Genomic DNA, 22900 nt, shown 5'->3' with positions numbered 1-22900 from the left:
CCTGGGTCGGGCCGCTGCCGGCCCCGCATCAGGCCTGCGCCAGCCCGGGCCCCGGCCCGATGCTGGCATCTCCGGGCCGGAGGAGCAGGCACCAGCGGTCACGCCGGCGGGGCCCCTTTAAGCGGAGACCCCGCCCCGTCCCGCTCCGTCCGGCCAATGGGCGCCGCGGCTGCCGCGCCGTTTGTTACAAGTTTCCCGTCGCGGGCAGGGTGCGGGGCGGTCGCGGCGGTGCGGGAGGTGGGGGGCGGCGGCGTGGGAGCCCGGCGGCGGCGGGGCGCGATGCCCGATGCACCGCCTGGGCCGCCGGCGTCGGGGCTGACGGAGGCAGGCGGGAGCGCTGCCGTGAACGCAGCCCGGGGCCTCGGCTAGGGAGCTCTGCCGTCCCGCAATAAACACTCCGCGCGGAATGTCTCTTGTCCCTTGTAGCACGCTGCCAGCTGGTACCTCCCTCCTTTCTGAAGCGTAACCGGGGAGGGGGGTGGAAAGCAAAGGAAGCTTGGTATTTATTTTTTTTCATTAGGCTTTGGAAAGGGATTCCCTCTACCCCTGCGGAGGGCTGTAGGATAGAGCGCGGTGGCGGAGGAGAGAGGGACACAGCTGGAAGGGGGCTGTCCGGAGTCTTGTTCCCCCCCCACCTCCGTCGCCTTGTACCTGGGGGTGCTGGGTGCAAGCTCTGCGGAGCTCCTCCAAGCGTAACAGCAGCGGCTCGGCAGATGTAGATGCGTGCGTGTGTGTATGCTTAACCCTTTCTTGGATCCTCGGATTTGTACCATGCTGAAGATCCTCACCAAAAAGCTCAGGAACCAGAGTTTAAATGAAATTCAACCTTTCCAGCTAAAGGTAGGAACGGCTGGTTTTGTCTCGGTTGTTTTTTGCACCCTTCAGGTTACTAATAACGGGGCCTTGAGAAGCTAGTAACTTGCAGTGTTTATTATGCTGGGCCAGTTTCCTCTCAGACAGTGTGCTCAGTAAGAACTGGCTTAGGCTGTGTTCCAGTTACTAAAGTCCTGTTCCTTTGCTCTTGGAGTTACTCTGCACAATTCAATAGGTAATACAGAAAGGTGGATAATGGCAGAAGTTCTTTAGAATTTTTTTTTTTTAATGGGGTTCACATTTAGCTATACAGGCATTTGCCTGTCAAGTTACCTTTGTATATATGCAATCTGTAGTCTCCCAGCCCTCACTAGGCTAGAACCCCCCTGTGCTAGGTACTGTACAAACATGATTTGCCTAAAATGCCTTTCGGCTTGTTATTTGCATTTCTTTCCCTTCTGGTCCTGAAAGCTGGAATCTGAGCTGAAGTTTGCAGTTGGACTCCCTGCATTGACCCACGGCTTTCTGAACACTGCTTACATCCTTTCTTAGTGCTCAAAAGAAAAATCGGGATCACAGATTCAGGATAAGGGATATCTAAGCCCTTCCTGCCAAATGCAAGGAAGAATTTCTGAGCCATATGCAATGGGATAAAAATGGAGTCATGATGAGTTACTTATAAAAAATAACCAGATCCTAATTTGGCAAAAGTGTTGTGAACCAAGGGATACTCTCTGAAATCAGCAGGATTACTCTGCATCGGCATCAGTACTGCAGGAAGCATAGTGCCTGGCCTCAAATCAAGGAATCTAGGAAAAGTAGCAGCCCTCATTGCCCAAGTTGGGGGCTGGGGATCTGTACACCAGACGCCAGTGGAGTCTTTTGTATGTGTTACACAGAGGCGAATTGCCGTGTGCCTGCACTTCTGCGCAGTCACTCCAGACAGGCTGATGGCAACTTTGTTAGAAACAGTGCTGAGGTTTCCTCAAAGTTTGCTGTGTCCTTGCACTTCTTCCTGCGGGGATTGCACATTCTGTGGTTCTTGGGGGAGACAGAAGTAGATTTTATTTTTGGAAATAAAATAAGGTCAATACTTTAGGTTGTAGTGGACGGATTCAGTGCAAAATATCTCTTCAGAGGTGGTGGGGGATTTCTTTTGAACACTGTTTCTGGGCCTTGTGGCTGTGATTGCCTCCTTTAGCTTTATTGTTTGTCTCTTGGTGCCTCAGGTTGTGAAACCGTGAGAATCTTTGGAAGGAGCTCTTGGGTATATACAGCCTTCAGATGCATGGAGGCATGCAGGAAAACCCACAGGAGTGGGTATCTGCAGCCATTTTGTTCATATTAGTGCGAAGGTCTTGTGCTGCAAACAGGTGGCCTGCATTTTTGCAGGCTCTGTAGAGAAGAGAGGCTTGCACTGTTTCTTGCAAGGCTAGTGCATAGACCATCAGAGGTAGCATTGCAGCCTGCCATGGAGAATGGTACAATGACTGGTATACATGTGTATGGGCAGAAAGTCAGACTTTTCGAACTCTGGGTTTATGTATGTTTTGTAGGCCTTTGGGGACCACGTGCAGCTGCCTGGTCTTGGTTGAGCCTCGTACCAGCATACTAATCACTTAACAGAGCGTGCAGTGCTCTGTCTTGGGTGATGGGCCAGATCTCCTTGCAGGTGTAGACAGAGGATAGGTGTCACAAGCTGTGAGCTGTGTGGGACCTTCCCGTGGCTGCGCTGTGCATGGACCCTGTGACAAGGCCAAGTGTCCTGTACCATCTCCCTCTACTCCCTCAGATGATGTGGCGCTGCCAGACTTCTGCCTTCTCAAACTCCTCATGTTGGTCTGTGCCTGTGCAGGTCTGTACCTATTCTGGCATGTATGGTACGTGCATTATTTAAAGGATTCAGCCCGCTATCATTTAAACCTAGTGAAAAGTTAGTTAGGTGTGAGCATAGAGTCAGGTCTGTAGTAGTGTAAATAGAGAATGAGCAACTAATTCAGATAGTATAAGAACTGATTTGCATCTACCACCTAAACGAAGAGCTTTGAGCTTTAAAATCAGTGTGCTCAGTTGCTCTTCTCCTTCATTACTCACTTGCTTTTGCACTTTATAACCTTTGTTGGAAGTTCCCGAATTCAAGGGAAAACAAGCTGCTGTTGTGTTTCTGGCTTGCAACAGTATTGCCATTAGGCAAAGTCCCAGGAGACTGTCCTTGAGTAAATTGTCAACTTGTTTTTGTAAGCTTGGGAGATTTGACCAGCCTCGGATTGGCATCCAAGTTTTTGGGAATCTTTTCAGGATGAAATTTCTACCTGCTGTGAAGATCTTATTTTGGTACCAAGTGTCCTGTTGGTTTAGTGTTGCTGTGATAGGTCTTCATAGCTTTCCTCCACTTGGAGAAGCTAGCTGCCACTGCCTCCTGTAAGTAAATCCAGGAAATAAGCAAGCTTTGGGTGCTTTGTAATGAAGTTTTCTTCCCTTCCATCCCGCCCCCCTACTGAAGTTGGTCTTTAGGCAGTTGACAACTGAGGCTGCTCAGAGGGCTTTGGCTCAAGAGGTCTGCTAGTTTGTGCTAGTGTTGCTGAGGAAGTTACTGTCCCTTTATTGCCATTTCAGCAGTAGTCACCATAATGGGATGGGAGTGATTGACTGACTGACCATGTGCTGTTGGGTTAGCATGCACTGCCAGCAGTTTCTCGTAAGGGTGGCTGGGCTATGAAGTGTGGTAGTTAGGGTTCACATTTGCTTTAGCCTTGGTAGACTGGTCCTGTTGACCTTGCTGTCTCCCCACTGGACATTCGTGCCCCTGTAGCAGGGGCAGCTCAGTGACAGCGTGTCCACTTCTGAGCTGTTGTGGTTCATAATCCAGCCCATTGCCTTAGAGTCCTTCAGCTGCTGCAGCTAAATCCAAGAAAGGGCTGTGAATTGGAGCCGTGTGCCTCAGCCTGTTGTTCCACTTCTTGCTTCAATGGTCTGGTGTTATTTGCTAGAGATTAGGCCAGACTCAGAAACCTCCAGCTTTTGGCTAGCTCTTAGAAATCGAGAGCCAAAAGCTGATCTGACTACAGGTTATGGCTCATCTTTGACAACAGTTGGCAACTGGGTCTGTTCCAGAGGAGACTTTGTGGGGCAGGAGAGAAGAGTGAGAACAGGGGATTGTCCCATACTGCAGTGGAATGCTTCAAATAAGGAAAGTATGAGAGGCCTGTAACTCAACACTGGTTGTCCAGTGTTACACTCTAGTACAGTTTTTTACTATTTTCTTTCATAGTTTTGGACTAGTAGCCCTTGGAAGCCCTTCCTGAACTATAAGTTAAACTGTTCAAGGAGCTTTTAAAATGCATATCCTGGGGATGACCATGGGTTTATGTGATGGAATACTGATACTGAGCCCTTAGAAGTACTCTCCAGCCAACTCACTGAGGTCTCTACAAATGAAACATCTTGTTCATCCCAGCAACTTGGGGTAGGGGTTTTTCAGACATGCATTTCTTCCAAATCCCTCTTCAGCTCTTGTGCCCTTGCATATTTGTGTAGTGGCTAAAGTGTAGGTGTCTATTTTCTAAGCTTTGCTTGCAAGCAAGCTCCTTGGGGCAGGGAGCATCTGGTTGGAACAAGTCTGTGCATTGCCAGTCAAACTAAGCCCTTAATTAGTGGCCCTAGGTATTATCAGAACGAAACAGTTGAGTTGTGGTGTGTTAAAAAATTAACTGGCTGGAACATGTAGCTGAAGAAAAGAGAGCACTTTCAGGGTGGCAATTTCATTCCATCTTTGCTGTCCACACAAACAGTTTAGGAGGCGATACAATTGTTATTCTAATCCACAGAAGTTGTTAAATTACTTATGTACTTAGCATATTCCTTTTGTCCTGGGCAGAAGTGCTTAAGACATGTTTGTCATTTCCTTGATGTTGATCGATGAAATGAGCTCATATGTGAGTCTGCTCTGGTGACAGAGAACTGTGTTTCTCTGCTATGTAATTTAGCCTTAACGCTTGCTTACAAGGGAACTGTGGACTAGGCACTAACAAGGCCACTGTATCAGTTCCCTTCACGGACCCTTTCAGCTTGTATGTGTCTGTACACAGTGCTGGGGACCAGCAAGTCGTGTCAGTTATTTTCTGCTGGCATCTGCATCTGGAGTCAGCTATGAGACTCTGGTTGGGCTGGCTGGCCCTGACAAGTGACTGGGAATCAGCACGATCCTTCTTATATGAAGGGGCTCAGCTGGCTGTGCAAAGTGAACCTCAAGCTTGCAGGCAGTGGCTTCTGAGTCACTGTCCTGGCAGTAGCTGGTTATTCTGCAGAGCCAAGAGCATGTTACTTAAACTTTTTCTCCTCAGACCAAAAAAAGAGTGAAGTAGCATCGTTATAATTGATGCACAGTGCGTGCGCTTTAGAAGATCTGTGTAAGGGCTCATGCTTTGTATGAATGAGGACAGATTAATTTCCTTCTTTCTTTGGATTGACTGCTTGTCATGTGCTCAGCCAGCCACTGGTCTTCAGGCTGGCTGAAGACAGTTTGGCACAGTGAAAATTTTTTTTCAGGAGGCTTTGTCTCCTGTGGTGTATGAAGGTTTTCTCTTCTTCATGGATTTTTCAGCACATCCTACCAAACAGGCTCACTCTTCTAGGGCTGGAGGACTTTGTTTTACTGCTTTTCCCTCTATTAACACCTGGTAACATTAGATGCTTCTGGTTTGTTTGTCCTAACCTCAGTCATGAGGGGACAAGCACTTGAATGAATGTAACTAAATACAATTTTGGCTACTGGAGTATCTATGAATATGCCTAAATTTAGGCTTGTGATAATTTGGACTAAAATTATGTTAGTGGATTAGAAACACTGTGATAGATACTTAGCAAAGATAAAGACTAGAACAGGCAATCCTGGCCACTTGGAACCCTTAATTTTTTGAGACTTGTGCCAGAGGCATTGTAAAAATAATAGGTTTACAATTCCATTTGGCTTCTAAGGTCTGAATCTTCAAGGGTTGTCATCTTTCCTGTGCAGGTGTCCAGGACCTATAGTCTCCTGTAATGACTTAATTCCAGAAAGTGGGACTTCAGACAAATTGCCAATATTGCAAATATAGCACAATGGGAAGTTCATTGACATTGGGATAGTTCAGTGAGATATCCTCTCAGCTGGCCTTGCTTATGACTGACAGGAAAATACGGGCTAGATTTAAAAAAACAATTCACCCCTCAGCATCATGAAGAAATCTCATTACTTTTCCTTGTATTTACCAATTCTTGATTTTTATTTGAATGAAAAATTGAATTCTGAAAATGTAATACTATGTATTTAACTTTTGCATTTCAGTGAAAACAGACTAATCCATTTTGTTTAGCTGAACAGTGCAGTTCTACTTCATTTCCTGCTGTCATGCACCGTCTTACAGCTCCTGAACTGACGTTGCAGTGTTTGGGATGCTAAAAGTTTTCCTGAGCAGTAAGTTAGCTTATATTTGAAGTGAAAGTAGAAAGCAGACCCAGGTCATAATTATTTTTTAAGTATAACTCTTGCAAAACAGTGGGTTCATGTTTTTTTAAAGTAAAAAACAAGGCTTGTATCCACTTAAGACATCTCTGTGGAGTGGTGGGTGGGCAGGGCACCACTCTGCTGTAGCATGCCAGTGCGGCCAGCTTCTCTGGCTGTTCCTGGAGCACGCCTGTGTTCACATAAGTGTTGTCAGGATGCATCAGTATGGGAACCAAGGGCCGTATTCCCTTTTCAGTGGGAAATACAGCTCCCACCCTCTGTATAGGCAACACCAATCTCTCCTACCTGCATGCATTTATCTGTAGCCCCTGTTTTCCTGTTCAGTGGAATTTGGGTTTCTGGGTGACCCAACTCTTCCTAGCAACCAGCATCACAGGTATGTGTGTGCTGAGGGCTGCTTTCTACAGCAGTAACTGTTGTATGTGGCCGTGGGCAGAGCCTGTTTGTCCTCTCACCACTGTTGACCAGCAGAGTCAGCCAGCTAAGCTGTTTTTGAATAGGCACCAGCACCACCCACAACTTCTCAGCATGAACACCCAGGCAAGGATTTAGAGAAAAGCCAATTAGTTGTGACCTTTATCTGCACAGAAAGCATTCCCTGTGCAGAATGAAATCTCCTGTGACACAGGCCTAAAAGTTGGTGTAAAGGATGTATGGCCCAATATGACCTGGGCAGAGCTGATGCCATGCCAATGTGGGCACAGGCCTGCCCAAGCTGTGGGGACATGGCACACAGGTAGAAGCACTGTTCAAAGTTGTTTGGTTTCTTCTGGACCAGTTCGGTCACCCCTTGAGGGTGGACAGCTGAGGATGTCTCTGGGCTTTTCTCCCCTCTCTTGCGATGTTCTTCTTGCTTTTCAGACCCAGTATAACTTCCTCCCTGCTGTGGGCTGGTCTGTTTGGACCTTGAACTGCCCTCCATGTGTACCTCAGTATGTACATCAGACTGAATTGTTCAGTTCTTGTAGGACAGGCGTTTTGAGGCTGGGCCATCTCTGGAGCTGGCTGAGGCAGAGGGAATGGATCTTACATGGTGAGTAGTTTCTCTTCCTCCTCTGTAATTATTGCAGCACACCAAGTGCTCAGCCAGGTGAACTTCTGCTGTTCTCTCTTTAGACAGCCCTAGCAGCATGAGAATGCTACAATAGAGTGACCTTGTGTGGGTACATCATGTGAAGAGCTCACGTGGTTGACTCTCTAGCCTAGTTTTGGTAGCTTCATGGATGATGAAATACCATGGACACTTATGGAAACTTCCTGGTGGACCTGGATGTAAGAAAGTATCTTGCTTGAAAGATCTGCACCAAAGCTGCCACATAGCTGCATGTGCGATCATCCAAATCCTGAGTCTTCCTAGTTGTTCTGGGTTAGCATGGCAGAATGCCATCTGGGCTGGCAGGGGCTAAAAGTCCAAAGAAGGTTATGTGAGTGACTGTCAGCTTTGCAAGCAGCTTGTGTGTACCAGTCTTTGTTTCCAGCCCTCTCTTCCCCTGGCACTCTTAGTCAGCCAGCCCACCATCCAGGCTCACTGTAGAAATAAAGTCCTGCTGCAGAGCCCCTTCAGCTTGTAAAGACTTGAGCTGTGGTGCTGGGAATGGGGATCAATGCCTGTGCCTCACTGGCCTGCACCTTCTAAATGAATGTTGTCAGTGGAGGACATGTGGTGAAACCTGGGGGGGGGTGTCCTTCAGGCTTGGTAGATTGTGAGGCTATGGATTCTCTTAAATGAGCTGCCATTGTGTGGGGCTGGTGTGACTCTGGTTGGTCATTGTACCCAGCAAACACGCCTGAGAAAAGCCCTTTACAACTTTGCCTGGGATCACCTGCCAACCCTTGTTCCAGCATCAGCCCGTATGAGAAGACCTAAGAGTTCAGGGCTGGAAATACCCTCTGAGGAAAAGAGGAAACCAGTGCCAGAGCCTAAGCACCCTGAGGAGGTTTTTATTAGTCATGTCTTCCATTTCAGGGATGGGTTGACCTGAGGTTTGTTGCCTGACTGCAAGGTAAGTGGTCCTTATCTGAATTTAGACTTATGAAAGGACAGGAAGTGCCTGGATAAAATACTTCCAAATATCTCAATATTAATTAATGTCCACACTGAGAGTAGATAGACCTTGGTTTCTGACATTTCTAGGGAACAAACTATTGATTGGCCTTGGGTAGCTGAATAATTGGTTTGACTGGGCTACAAACCTGGTTTTGAGCCAGTGATTTCAAGGAGATCACAGAATTCAAGTTGCTGGTGGCATAAAGATCCTATCTGCTTGCACTCATTTTGTTCAGAAGTCTGTCTCATCTTTCTCCTTCCTAATGGGGTCACATTGTTTCCATGATGCAGGCTATTTTCTATTTAACTGATGTCCTTATTTCTTGGCATAGAGGCCACAATCTGCCAAGCTCTATATGGGCATGAGATGAGAAGAAAATTTCCTTTGGTTGAATGGGGAATTTCCCATCTTGAGGAGAGATGCCAGACAGGCAGATAGATCCTCCAGCTTGCTGAGAGTGTGTCTGGATGTAAGCTGGGAAAATATAAAATAATCCTTCCATATCCTGTCACCCAGTTATTACACACAAAGCCAAGTGGTTGTTCCAGACAGTTGTCTGCAGCCAGACTGTTTTTGTGTGTGTGTTTCTTTTTTTTATATATATTTTTTTCTTTATTCCTAGGAGTTGGTTATTGTGAGGAAATAAAAGTTCTTTGGCTGAAGACTAATTAACAGGAGAGAACAGTGGTATTTGGTGTGGAGCATATGAAGTGACATAATTTAGAGGTTTAAAAAATCAGCAACTTCATATATATATTTTTGTTCATAGAAACCTCTTTATTCTGTCTTGGACAGAACTAGACATTCTTGGCAAACCCCTCAGTGGTATTTTGCAGAGGGCTGCAGCGCAATGCAGCTTTTTCCCTGTGTTGCTCCTGAAATGCTATGGGGGGTGCTGCTTTAGTATGGGGTGCTTGGACACTGTGTCAGTAGCCATCTGTGGTGAGTTGGGTCTTCAAGAACACTGTTGAGTTTTGTTCTGTGAATTCCCTTGTGTTGTGAGGTTGCAAGCAAATACATGTGCTGAGTGGCCTGCTTCCATGAATGGGGCTTAAAAGCACCCATCCTCTTTTGACCCGTTTCCCCCAGTATTGTATCTCCTGTAGGTGCCAGAGGTGGGCACCTAGAGGAGTCTCTAAGAACAGCACATACTTTGGTCTCAGGGACTTCTTGAGACAGAACTGCTGTCTGTGCATTAGTAGCCCAGTGGAATTCTTTTACCTTAACCTGTCCACTTCCCCCCCCGCCATGTCTATGTGGGGTCTCTTAATCCAGAACATCCTGTGGCAAAAAGATTCATACCTTAACTATATGTTGCTGAAGGATGACCTATTGTTTGTTTAGAACCTGCCTCTTACTAACTTAATTTCATGCTTTCTGGCTTGTATATTGGAGGAGAGAATAAACATTCGAATTATTTCTTTGTGCCACTCATCTCTAGCCCATCCCTCCATGTGTGGTGCGAAGAGGCCACCCCTTAGGCAAGACTCTCCCAACTAGGAACCACTTGAAATCATGCAATGCCTACCAGGAAAGGATCTGGTGCAGTGAGAGGCATTACAAGTTTTTACGCAGTCCAAACTCTTTAAAGATGCCTGACCAGATGCATCAAAGATCTGGTCTTGAAGGATTATTCTGTATTACTGGCTTGCTCCACAATATGGCTTTACACCAAGCTTCTTGTGTTTTAAAGATGAAACAGCTCATGTCTGGTTGCACTCAGAAGAGTTAATGAGGGATTTTTAGAGGAGGAGAAGCCAGAAATGTCTCATGTGCTCCAAGTGCATTTTCCAGCCTGACTGTAAGGCATTGTTCCTTATGTTTGCAAATCTGGCTCATGTAGTTCTTTATGGCTGAGCAGAGGTGAGTGTCGAGTGAGGTCTCCCAACACAGGCACCTTCTCCTCAGCTAATGAAGTATCTGGTGGCAATGGCAGTTGCCCTCTCTGGGTCTTTTGAGGAGGGAATGAAAAAACTGTTACCAGATAAGCTGTTTATGCCAGCTGCTGTCAGCTGTACTTCCCTGGTAGAGGGGAGCCGTGCAATGCAGGGGAGTTGCTGTAAACTGTTGAAGAAGCTGGCCTGTGCAAAGGGACCTCTTCTCACGACAACAGTGTAATAACTGAGCTAGGCCAGTGGGGATGGGGTGTGAGTTGGGTGGAGTATATTTAAATCCTTGTGGCCTAAGCAGAAATGGTTGGCACTAGTATGAGAAGCCATCTCCCATCCTCCCCTCTCTCAGTAAGTGCATGACAGATAAGATTAGCTATGCTATATAGGTGCCCCTCCAGTTCTAGATGTCCCTTGTACTGCTTTCTCCTTATGTCTGAGAGGGTTGTCAGCCTGTGATAAATAGTGCTGCTTTTAATATGACTGTGTTTGGAGCCGAGGTTCAGCAGCAAATGGGCTGTAAATTACAGATGGAGTTAAGTCACTGTATCTTAACGCAGGGTGGATGAAGCCCTGAAATGAAGGTCTTTAATCCTTCAGGCTCCTTCTTGTCTTCTGGACTGCTGTACTTTGTGGTGTCAAACTCCTGAATAACGCTGCTCCTGTGGGATGTGAGCCAGGGGAATGCCAGGGCTCCATACTGTCAACTGTTAGAAGAATTGACCTCCTTTGCAGAGGGATCCCTTTGCAGCACAACTGTTTTGTAGGTTACTGCTTTTTTTTTCTGATGGGTGTTTCCTGACACTTTACCCTTGTTTTCTTTGCTAATTCCCTTCTGAATTATGTATGTAAAATGCTGTCTTCATGCATAGGGTGAGAAAGGTAACAGGTGGTTGCCAGTTTTCCAAGAGAATCCTTGAAACTTGGATATGAATTAGCCATAAATCTCTTTATCACATCAGCAAAGCCAGGAGTAGAGTAACAGAGCTGGCAAAAAGTTTACTGTGTGCCTCCATCACATGCAGGTGACTGCTGGCTGAGGCCAGGCTGTGCTAGGTGCTTGTACTCAGCAGAAACTGAGTGGTGGGAGGAGAGTAGGCGACTTGCTGAAGATTTACTGGGAAGACATCTGGAAGCTTCCCTTGCAGGTAGAAGTGGAGCTGGAGTGTGTAGTTTCTGTCACCATAGTAAGAGCTATAGACCAGCCTCTTAAGCTAACAACATAGGGATAGTTTGAGAATTTTGTGAGAAGAAGGGATGATACATATCACAGCATGGAGCTGCAGCATTCCCATGGCTCCTGTACTGCAGAATCATTCTTATTTCATAAAACATCTGGGAATGCAAGGAGGAAATTAGAGGATTAAAGGCACTTCAGTGGTAACACCTTAGTTACCAGACCCTATCCACCTGCTGAGTGGGGACTGTAGTGACTTCATTCTATCTGTAATTTTTAACATCATGACCTGTTAATTCATAGCCCCAAACACAGCTGAAACTGTTTTTAAAAAGAGATTCTGGCTCTCAGTGGCTTTGAGGATACATAAACTGAATGGAGATTCTCTTCTTTAAGTTTTGGGGTATTATGGTGGCTAAGGATCAGAGTCTGGGTGTTCTCTGCCTGAGAAAAGTCTCATTTTTTAATTGGTAGCATTCTTTGTGTCCTCTGTCACACAAGTTTGACAGCTGGTGGGAGGAGTACGTGCATATATGTGGGTGCCTATACCATTGGTCTCTGCTGGGTAGAACTGTGTCTGTTCAGTCTCTTTGCAAATACTGCATTTTGGAGGTTTATCTTGAGTGGAATTTAGAAGGATGATCTTGGTTTTGCTCTTGTAACAATATTTGCCCAGAGCTTTTGAGAACAGACCAATGGTGGATATGAGTCAATGGAAAAGGCTATTGCTGTGGCTCACCTGATACCTAGCTGATGCTCAGTTGTAGGCATCAGCTGTATGCAGTTCCCTGGGATTGGAGGACATCAGATGTCTGCTCTTTCTGGTGACTATGGAGTCCATGTATTCATGCACCATAGGCTCATTGATGCTATATACCGCACTTCTCTGGAGCAATGGTGATGCATTGGGACTTGCTGTTTTTTTATTTGCGAAGGGCCCTGGTGTTTTTATCTTTAGTCTTCCCCTGCAAAATCATCTCAGTTTAGCCCTGAGAAGAGCAGGAGAAGCTTCAGAAAAGGAGGCTTGCAGACTCTGCTGCAAGAGAAGTGATGTGGGGCACGTGTGTACAGAGAGTCCATCTGTGCTATGTGGGGTTGGCATGAACCATATTTTGACCAGTCTCTGTGCTCCTTCCCAGTGCTGAACCCAGCCCCACTGCAGTTGTCTCTGCATGGAGTCCTGTGATTAACTCCACTTGCAAATGAGAATCCCCAAGCCTAGGGCAATGCTCTGTCATCTCTGTAGTTCTAGTCAGTTTTGGCCACAGTTGTAACTTCTTTCCAGGAGTTGCAGAGAGTTGATAAACATAATCTTGCTGTGAAAACAGTATGTTCAAAACACATGTATTAAATTGTTCATGGAATTACAGAAAGATGAGGAAGAGGATTTAAAACAATAAGAGGACAACACACACACCTCCCCGCACCCACCCACCACTCATGTCCTCACTGTTCTGTGCAAGCCTAGTGTTTTCTTCTCTTAAGATCTAGGTAACCCAACTGAAGCCCATGCTTCTGGGAATCAAGTTCAGTCATTGTTCCTCAGAACAGAAGCTCAGTTTCCATGTTCTCTGGTTGACTCCCACAGTTTGCACCCTGAGAGTTACCAGTCACAATGTTTGCCTGTGTCTGTAAGCATTCAACAAAAATGACATCTGTGTTGTGAAAACATTGTGGCTTTGGTTACCTAGAATGACTCCCTGCCTCCCTCAAATCTGTGGAACCACTGATATTTAACTGGACTCAAGACTCATGTGGACGATGAGGTGTCTGACTAAACGTGCCGTGTTTGTACAAAAAAACCATGCTGTCTTTGGCATGGGGCAAGCCTGGAAAACAAGGGCCTTGCAGAGTGCACCATCCCGCCACCACTTTCACTGACCCAGCCAGACAGCTGCTCTCTCAAGCAGGACAATGTTTAAGGGTTATGAACCCTGGGTTTGAATTGTAGCCATTTGCAAGGAAATAAGGAAAGGAGTTTGGAGGCAGAGGTATTTTGAAAATTAAAAAGGAAAATAATAATATCACCAGAAAAAGGACTTTAGAAAGTTTTTCCAAACTAGAACTGTCCTGGCTGGAAGTTTTGCTGTTGATGGACCCCAGCTGTAAAACCCAGATCTCATCTGGGCAGTCATATCTCATTTGTACATGTTTGAAAACTGAACCTTTCTTCTAATCTCTAACTCTGCTGGTTTTCTTGAGGAGAGAGCCTCTTACTAGTGTAAATCGTCCCTGTAATGCTGAGTATCTCTAAAATAAGATTTAAAGGAGAACTTGGGAGATTTGAAGGTCTGTTTGACTCACTCCTTCCTTCCTAATGTTGTTCCATGGCTCAAAACCGCCTTTTGGCGTCTCATCTCCCTTGTTTTCCCACTCTCTCTAATTCAAAGTCCCTTATAATTGGGAGGATGGCACCTCCCTCATTCAAGATCAGGCAGTGTCTCATGGCAACTACAGCAATTGTTGACCTGGAAAAATAACAGTGGGGAAATTTAGTAAGATGTTTTCACTAAAGCCAAGCAGTTGGGAAGGAGAAGAGCCAGCAGCAGAGCCCTGTGCTGTAGGATGCCTGTGTCTCTAGCAGTTGCTCTGTAGGCAGTGCAGGGAGAAGGTAAGTAAGTGAGTACTGTTTTCACTTCTTCGGTCTGAAGCAATGGAAATCGTTTCCCCTTAGCAGATATAGCAGTAGTCATGGTGAGCTGCTCATCCCCTTCTGCTTTTTTGCCAGGAAACAGTGAGTGAGACCACCTCAGCAAAGGCTCTTTCCAGGGCACATGGAGTGCCAGGGCTCAAGTGAATCAGCCTGTGTCACAAACAGCCTTATATGTGGCAGCACAGGCAGCGCTGAACTCTACTGGGAAAGCCACCTCCCTGGAGTGAAGTCCCTCACTCCCAGAGGGGGATTGGCAATGATGCCTTCCAGCCTGTGTGCATTCTCTATTCAAACTGGGAACGAGGGGTTGCCTGTGGTCAGTTGTATCTTTGTCTTGTCTGCTCCTCATCCACACACCCTCCACTGCACCAAACCACCCTGTTGGTGTTTTAGTTGTTTAGGACAACACAGCCATTGAGGCCCACTGGGAGAGTTTTTTTCTGCCTTAGAAGTGACATTCCCTTCTCTTTCATAAGCTTCCAGATTATTCTTAATGTAATTACTTTTGATCATATGATAGCAGGTTAATTTCTCTTCTGTAAGCAAAACCAAGAGGAACTTTAACAGGGTGAGGGGTTTTTTTTTATTATTTTCTGGTATATTTCAGGACTGTAGACTCTAAGGGTGACTGGACCCTTCAGGACCTGGGCAGTTCTGGCTGCATTTAGTTATCATTACTCAGTTGACAAGCAGTCATGTGGTGAGAAAAGCAAAGATTTTTCTCTCTCTCCAGCTTTTTCTTCTATCTGCTAGTTTGTCTTTCATGTTAAGTCTCCCTTAAAGTTATAAGCTTTACACTCAGTTCTCCTTAAATATCATCTGGTTATTCTTCACAAACCCATCTTTCCTGACTGGATCTTGATGCAAAATCAAATGCATGGGGAAGTTGGTCCATGTTTCCATCTGGCGTGGCAGGAGTTCATACCATGACAGAAGGCATGTCTGGTGCTGGAGCTGAAGGACCTAGGTGTAATACCGAGATCCTCATCAACAGGAGGTTGCTGTCCTTGAACTTCAGGTCTGATACATTTCCTAAAGAAAGACTGGAGGGTGGATGGGTACCCATCCTTTGTTTTCTGGCTTGTTTTGTGCCATGACGTCTAAATGTTCACACGTCTATGTGAACTGGAGATTTTCTTCTCTTTAATTTTGCATGTTAAGGTACAGAGTGTACTGGGCACAGTCCTGGACAACCTGTTCTAGCTGGCTCAGCTTGAGCAGGGGCTTGGGTGAGATAATACCAAGAGGTCTCTTCCAATCTAAACAGTTCTGCGATTCCTATGCTGTGAAAGAAGCCATGATCAAGCTTTCTGTTATCTGTACCACAATTCTGAGTTTGTGAGGCAAACAAGGCTGTGCAGCTTCAGACAAAAGTAAATGTGTGGCTAATATAAGACAGGGACTGTGTAAGGGAGGCTGGGGGCCTGAACACGTTCTGCTGTGTTTAGTGGAATGCTTTTGAAGAGGAAAGTGTTACTGTTAGAGCCTGGGAAGAGTCAAGGGAGGGAGCACTTATCTCCAACTAGTCAGAGCATTAGTCTTCGATTCCCTGTATCGTTATAGTTTCTAGAAATTCTTGTTATCCATACAGACAGACAGTTGTTGTTTTTTTTATTTCCATTAGTCTTTGCCTGTGTGGTATATTATGGCAAGGAGTTTCGTGTGTAAAATTTGAACTCTGCAAGATTCATGGTTAGTCTGGTATGAATGCTGGTTCTCTCTGTGCTGTAACAGGGGAGGTAGGGTTTCATACATAGGAGCTTGGGAGACTTCAGTTCCCACAACCAGCATATAATTTGTGGAAGAACTTATTAATAAAAAGAGAACTTAGCAACACTAAAATAGCAGACTTTGCTAAATGAAAAATGAGGGGGGGAAATGTCTCTGAAAGATGTGAAGACCAAGCAGGAGAGTAATTGCATGTATATAACCCCCCCAAAATCAAACATGAGAGGACTTCTGAAAGACAGTGCTGGTCATGGGACATCACTGGCAATGTGACTTCTGAGTCTTATCATCTGTTTACTTCGTTCATGCAAAAAATGCACAATTGCTGGATTTTAAGGTCTTTTTATGGTTAGCCTGTGATGTATATTAAGAAAATATTCTAATTTCTGAGGGTATTGTCTGGAACAAGGGTGTAATAAATCAGTGGGAGTAATGGGAGAAACCAAGTCTGAATGTCTGGAGAAATGTGCTACTGTTGTGTTCTTCCAAATGAAAAGGTGGGTGTCAGGTAAGAGTGGCTCAATAGATGTCTCTAATTGCATTGATTCTGAAAAGCACTTGATATGTTGTTCATAAAAATTGTGGTTGATTCTAGAAGAGCAGGTGCTTACTCTTCTATGGCTAGCATCAGGAGGATGATTACTAAGACTATGGGAGCCCCTTTTTTTCTGTGAAGCCTTTTGTATTGTCCTACCCCTGTAATTTCTTTGGGATATACTGTGGGACCAAATCTACAGACTCAGTATCTTCTTGTTTGGAAGAGGTTTCCCTTCTCTCACAGGTGCTCTGAACAAAGCTTCTAGAGAAGTGTTTGAGGCAATTCACAGGGGATTAGTCTTAGGCTGCCTGTGGGACTGGGGAGGACTTAGCAGAGGGGTGTTATCCGTATGAGACTAGGGGCTAGCAAAATTGCACTTGTACAGGGAGGAGTGAATGTTTTGGAAGTCCAGAGCCAGCAGACACAAAGACCTTCAAAATGTCAATCATTGACTCAAATCCAACTTCTATCTTAAGCGTCTCAAGCCAGTGACATTGTGCAGTAGCTCTTTGACCTGCATGTGCTAGATGTCATTGCCTCTTTTTTGGAAGCAGTGCCATGCCATGTATTGACATTTATGTAGTACAAAAACTGGAGCTGATAGGTTTCCCACACAGAGCCATTAAATCTCACTGAACACCCTGCCATGTCCAAATGAAAGGTTTTTATGTGGGAATGAGCCACAGACTAAGGTCAGTACCTCTCAAGTTAGAATTGGAGCCTTAGCTTTTGTAATGAAGACAGGACCACTGTCTGTCTCTACAGCAGCTAGCACAATGGCACCTCAGTGTCAGCTGTCCCCTCTGTGAACTACCATGGCACAAACAAGGTATTATACCTGTTCTGGGGACAACTAGAAGTCTGTTAATTTGGCAGAGTTCCTCAGTGCCAGCTGCCTTTATTAAATCACGCATGTGTGTGAATATGTATGAGGAAACTGTAGTTGTAGTGGGAAAAACAACCGCCTGTGTTTACTTCAAGAATATCAGCAATAGGGATAAATCTGTGACACTTTCCCCATTCATCATTTGACAGTTGGGGAAGTAGTTTAAAGACTAGCAAGGAAGGAAAATATTTTCCGATTTCTTGAAGGGAAAAAGTTAGCTTTGAAAAAAGGTGGTAACAGGCTTTAGGAGGAATGAAACCTCCAAACACAATCCTGGAGGATGGTCACACAATAGATGTGTTGACTTAATAGCTGTAAAATTCGGTATCAGTCAAAATTCTCCACTGTTTCTGTTTCCCTGCATCAGCTGTATGTGTCTTTTGTAGGCACCTAGTTAAGTGTAGCTGCTCTTTTGGGTCTCTGGGAGGCTGAAATACTCCAAGTACACTTCCCTAGGAACAGTAGTGGAGGTGAAATGGGTCCATATTGGTGTAATGGTTTCATGCTGCCTCATCTTCTATAAAAGTCAAGCACAGCACATCAGACACTTTTAAAACGGAAACACAGTATGTAACCTTTTGAAACCTATGCCACTGGATTCTGTTGTGGGCAAGTAACTTGTGAGACTCAGCTAAGAATGATGGGAATGTTTGTTGTTATTCTGAATAAAAAGGTGTAAGGATAATAAAGCTCATCTTGCACTGATCATGTTATTCCAGAACTGTCTCTTATAAAGGTTTCTTTTGAAGTATTGCATTTTCCTTTGACTCATTTGGTTTTGGCCATTGCCAGAGACACATACTAAGCTGCATAGCTCAGAGGTTTGATCTAGTAATGCCAGGTATGCTCTATGCAGCAGAACAAAAGCTACTTTAGGAACAAGGTAGGTAGGGTTTCCTGTACATAGGAAACTCAGCAGCAGTGGGATCTGTCTGACCTACAAAAGCTTGGTTTCAGATCTCTCAACCCTTCTCAAGTGGCGACTACCAAGCTTGTTCAGTTTTAGAACATGTTTTGAGTAAGTGGGTTTTTGGGTATACAGCAAGTGGTTTGGTGAAGTCCATTGGCTGACCCAGAGCAAATGTTCCTGAAAATTCCTGATAGACAAAATATGTGAATTGGCATTACTCTTAGAGCATTTAAGGGTGTTCAGCGGCACTGTAAAATTCTGTGGTGGTGGGGACAGGGTAATGTTATTGTTTGCATTTCTGTAAAATTGTTTCTTTTATTTCTATTATATTCTTCAGAGTTGTCCTGTAGAAAAGCAACATAAGCCTGCTCTTTGGTGGCTTTATGTGTGTTTGTGCCTTCAAGGGGGAAGTGTGGGTTACATACATAGGACAGCTAAAGTTAACATGCCACTTCCATTTGTGGTTGCCTTGCAAGATGATAGTGCTGTTGACAGGATGTGTCTTTATTTCGGTGGTGGGTTTTGGAGATTCAGTTGTCCACGTGATGTGGATGTGGTAGGCCGTGATGGTTGTAAGCTGTGTGTCTGGGGAGCTATGGGCAGGGTATGTTCGTTGTGCTTGGGAAAGAGTTGGCGGTGCAGTAAGGTGGAAATAGTGGTAGGCTGTGTGTTTTGTGTTGTCGCAACTAAGAGGATACGATGGGAGTTTGAGGTTGGGAGATGAGGATGTGTATACAGGGAGGTGCTACGGCTGGGTGTGTGCGGTTAGGTGGGGTGGACAACTGCAGGATATGAGAATGGGGGTTGGGGGAAGTGGCCTGGACAGCAGCAGGGCAGTGATCAGTGTTCACAATGAAGCGTTTTCTTTCTTCTTGCCCCCTAGATCTCCTACCCCCCAAGTGATGAGGACAGCGATGACTCTGAGGGAGAGAACCAGGAACTTGCTCAGATTGACAGAGGTAAAGGGACAAGATAGGAGGGTCCTGGGATGCTACAGCTGATGTCTGTTTTGCTTTTCACTTGTTCTCTTGGAAGTGCCTCCTTCTTTGTTCCCAGTGTACCACAACCAGATGCATTTAGTCAGTCACCTTGAAGTCTTTGGGACCTCACAGGGAGAAGCTGGGGTTATCAGATGCTGCGGCTGCACTTTTCTTACCAGAGATAGACACTGTTAAACACATGTTAAGGCCCCAGTGCTGAAGACATGGGGTAGAGAAGGTCTCCAATTGGGCCAGCAGCAGAGCTAGGACTAAAAATTTACTTTCTATTCCATGCTTGTGCAACTCTGTCATCTTTGTTTTAGGTTTCCTCTTCCTTGTCACTTCCAGTTTTGATATTTGCTTTCCCTATTCCCCTGGACTCACTTGTCTGATTAGCTTGCTCCCTTCCTCCTCTACTGTTGGTATTGGGCAGCCCTATTCCTGAATCTAGCCGAGAATCTTTCGTAGAGGAGACAGGTGCTCTGCTATTGTATTTTGGACCTGGTATGAAGCAGCTTAGAGGTGTAGGTGAAATCTGTCCTAGATGCATCTCTTCAGCTATGGTAAGTCTCTGCCATTTGTGCATACCCTGTGTTCTATTGTAATTTAGCCACATTCAAGTAGATTCTTATGCAAAGGCAGAAGTAGTTAAATTCCTGACCCACAGGACATGTCCTGTTGAAATTCAAATCCCTGTTCCAAATGCTTAACATGGAAAGAACTCAGCAGAACAGGTAAAGCGTGCCCAGCTTACGGCTGAGGGCAGGCTCTCTTATGTGGCAAGTCTTGTAATAGAAAGAGGACCTTTACCTCCAGAAACCAGATCTCTTATTATTTGCATCACAGATGTGCTGCTTAGCTCTTCTGCCCTGAGAACTGGTCACTAGAATTTAATGTTTCTAGCTAGATGTAAGTGCCTAACAACATGTTTGCAAGATCATGTCTTCTTCACCTTCAGGGGATGTGGTGGGTGGCAGGTCTGTGTTCTTACTCTGCAACTTGACTTCCAGGTGATGCAAGGGGACGTCTAGCAGTCTGGTCTAAACAAAGTTTTGGAAACTTCCAAAGGGAAGCATTCAGCTGGGGAGTGTTTCTTCTGGGGAAAAAAAGACAGAAAACAGCTCAGAAGTTTACTTGGGGGGAGGTAAAAAAAAAAAAAAAAAAAAAACCAACAAAACAAAACAAAAACAAAACACAACACAAACAGGTCAGGAGAAAGCAGACCCAGTTTATTAGGGTGTGGGGGACAGATCTGCTCTGCCACTCCTCTATCTTCTCCTCCCACAGAGAGAAGACGGAATTGTACCTTGACCCCTCTGGCCACCAATCAGCTCCAGAACCAGGAGAACCAAAGCTGCAAGGTTCGGGCCCTCTTCCATGCCAGCCTTGACCGCCACAGCTCGGAAGAGGAGCTGGAGCGCATCAACCGAGAGTTTGCGGCTGAGAAGCGAAAGTGGTCCCAGGTCAGCAGGCTTGCTTGCTGCAGTGACAGCAACAACACCTCCTCCAGTGATGAAGAAGTGAAGAACTTGTGTGCGATGTCATTCCGGCCTGTGGCAGAGCAGGCTGATGGCATGCATGCCAGCCCAAGCCCTGTGCTGTTCAGTGCCTCCCCTCCCAAGAGACTCCAACCCCTGGTGCGGAGCCCAGCCTCCAGACCTTTAATCTTCACAAGCGTCGGGACAGGCCTTGAGCAAGTCATGCCTTGTAAGAGACATCGGCAAGGATACGGGGATAAGGTCAGCAGGCCCAGCCTTGACCTGGAAAAAATGCAGCAGGTAAGGCAGAACCTCATATGAGGAAAGCAGCATCATATGAGAGAAGGTGTTGTAAGCAAAGATGGAAAAGGGTTTTTGAGGCAGGGTTCAGTAAATTCATAGCATTGCTTCTTGTGATCATGTCTTCAGGGGCATAACTGATACTTCCTCTAAGATAAATGAGGTCTAAGTGTAGATACCCCCTCTTGAGAGGTAAAGCTGCTGCTATTTGAGTGACTCTTGCTACAGTTGGGCTGTTCTCTTGCTGCCTTCCTAATGGGGGTAGCACCCATACTGTCTGGGTCATTGATGACACAGGAATAAAATCACTGGAGTTCATCTTTGTCAAGTTACCTCTGCTGCCATGAGCTGACCCATCCCATTTACTCAAAAATAAATTAATTGATTAGGGGCATATAAAGAATACCTTTGTGATGAAAGTGGTTCTAGACTTGATAGAAGTATTTCCATACTACTTGTTCTCCTTGTGCCCAGGTCTCTATGCCTCCTAAGAGTTTTACAGCAATGTAAAATAGTGCTTTTTACCTTCTTAACACTTTACAGATACCAAGTGCTTACAGTTTGCTCTAGATGCAGTTATTCTTGAGTTTGCAGGACTTCTGTAGGGGCCTGGGTTTGAGATGCATAAATGCTAGTTTGCCTCATCTCTGCACAGGCTGGGAAATGGGGCATTCCTGGTACTAGTGGGGTGGGTTGCCCTGCGCAGTGCCCATCTAGTGCCTCTCAGAAGGCGTTGCTGTAGAATTAGTATTTTGGTGTGCTCTTTATTATTTGTTTTTCTTCTTGCACTGGTGTAGTATCAGTTTGAAAGAATATCTGCAGACATCTGCTGACCCTGGTAAATTGCAGTAAGTTAAAGAGTTATTTTCAGTTCTGAATTTCCTCTCATTAGGGAGGAATTTCACTGCCTCTGTTTTGTTGGACGTACTACTTTTAACATCACTAACAACACCGCCTTTAAGCCTATGAGATGCACCCACTAAAAGAAAGGACTATGTATTTGTTTTCCAAGATCTATTAAAGTGAGACTCCTTCATTTCTCTGTTACCTCGCTGCCTGTTCTCAAGCCTGCTGGCAGTGTACATCCCATGAATACATAATGCGGAGACTTGTGGTTTCAGTACAGTCTTCCTCTCACCCCCTCTTCACCCTTCTCACCAAGTTTCTGCTCACAGAACATTCAAAAGGCCCGGTCCTGCATTTCACATCACTCAAATCTACTGATACTGACAGACTTTAATTAGTTTCACATCCTAATGAGAGGAGAGAAAAAGCTGGTAAGCCTGTGCCCAGCCTTCTTTTTTTTTTTTTTTTTTTTTTTTCAGAGTGCATGTGAGTAAATACACAAATACTCCTTTTGGCCCAGGTGCTTTCTCTGATTTGGATCCCAGGTGTAGCATCTACCTGCTCTTCCTTAAATTCCCTTCAGCAGTGTGTTGGTGAAAGTTAAAGGCTAATTTAAATAACCTTTCCAAACTATTGTGGTCTTTCTGGGAAACCTTGTGAAAACAATTTGCTTCCTGGTCCATCTGCTCTCTACACTTCTAGATTAATTGAAGCAAAGATTTTTTTCAAAATTTGAAATATTTTTTTAAATAACATTTTTACTGTAGATTAACACTTCTAGGTTGTGGAATCCCTGCTCTAATGAAAGGATATTCAGCTAGTGGTTTTAATTTAAAAGTGTACTTTTTGGGGGGAGTCAGGGAAACATGCAAAGTGAGGTGCAGCCTTAATATTGTAACAGTACTTGGTCACTTGTATTATTTTTATAGTTTTAATTGGTTAATTTTCAACCAGTAAAATCTTGAAGCTTTATGATGACTTCTTGCTTGATTTAGAAAGTCTTGCGCACTGCATGGCTTTGTGTGCTACTTGTACTTGTTTCTGCTACAAAAAAATCATGTTAGAAATAACAATACTTTTGTAGACTCAGTCTTCTGACTTTTGGATTCCCATCAGCTTAGCTAAAATCGGCAATCTCACTTCTTATG

General features: G+C 45.1%; 1 protein-coding gene across 2 annotated transcripts in view; it reads left to right on the top strand.

Annotated features, from left to right (window-relative positions):
- Positions 1-239: 239 nt before the first annotated feature.
- LOC141479442 (uncharacterized) overlaps positions 240-22900 on the top strand; it is a 60585-nt gene continuing 37924 nt past the window's right edge. The window contains exons 1-3 of one of the 2 annotated variants that reach the window (XM_074168622.1): positions 240-840; positions 19032-19107; positions 20416-20906. In XM_074168622.1, the coding sequence (XP_074024723.1) occupies positions 736-840; positions 19032-19107; positions 20416-20906 (672 nt within the window). In that variant the 5' untranslated portion in view covers positions 240-735. The remainder of the gene's footprint in view (positions 841-19031; positions 19108-20415; positions 20907-22900) is intronic. The other variant, XM_074168623.1, reaches the window with a different exon arrangement.

This window comes from Numenius arquata, chromosome 2 (assembly GCF_964106895.1).
Source record: "Numenius arquata chromosome 2, bNumArq3.hap1.1, whole genome shotgun sequence".
NCBI lineage: Eukaryota > Metazoa > Chordata > Aves > Charadriiformes > Scolopacidae > Numenius > Numenius arquata.
This window is presented reverse-complemented; position numbering and strand designations above follow the sequence as displayed.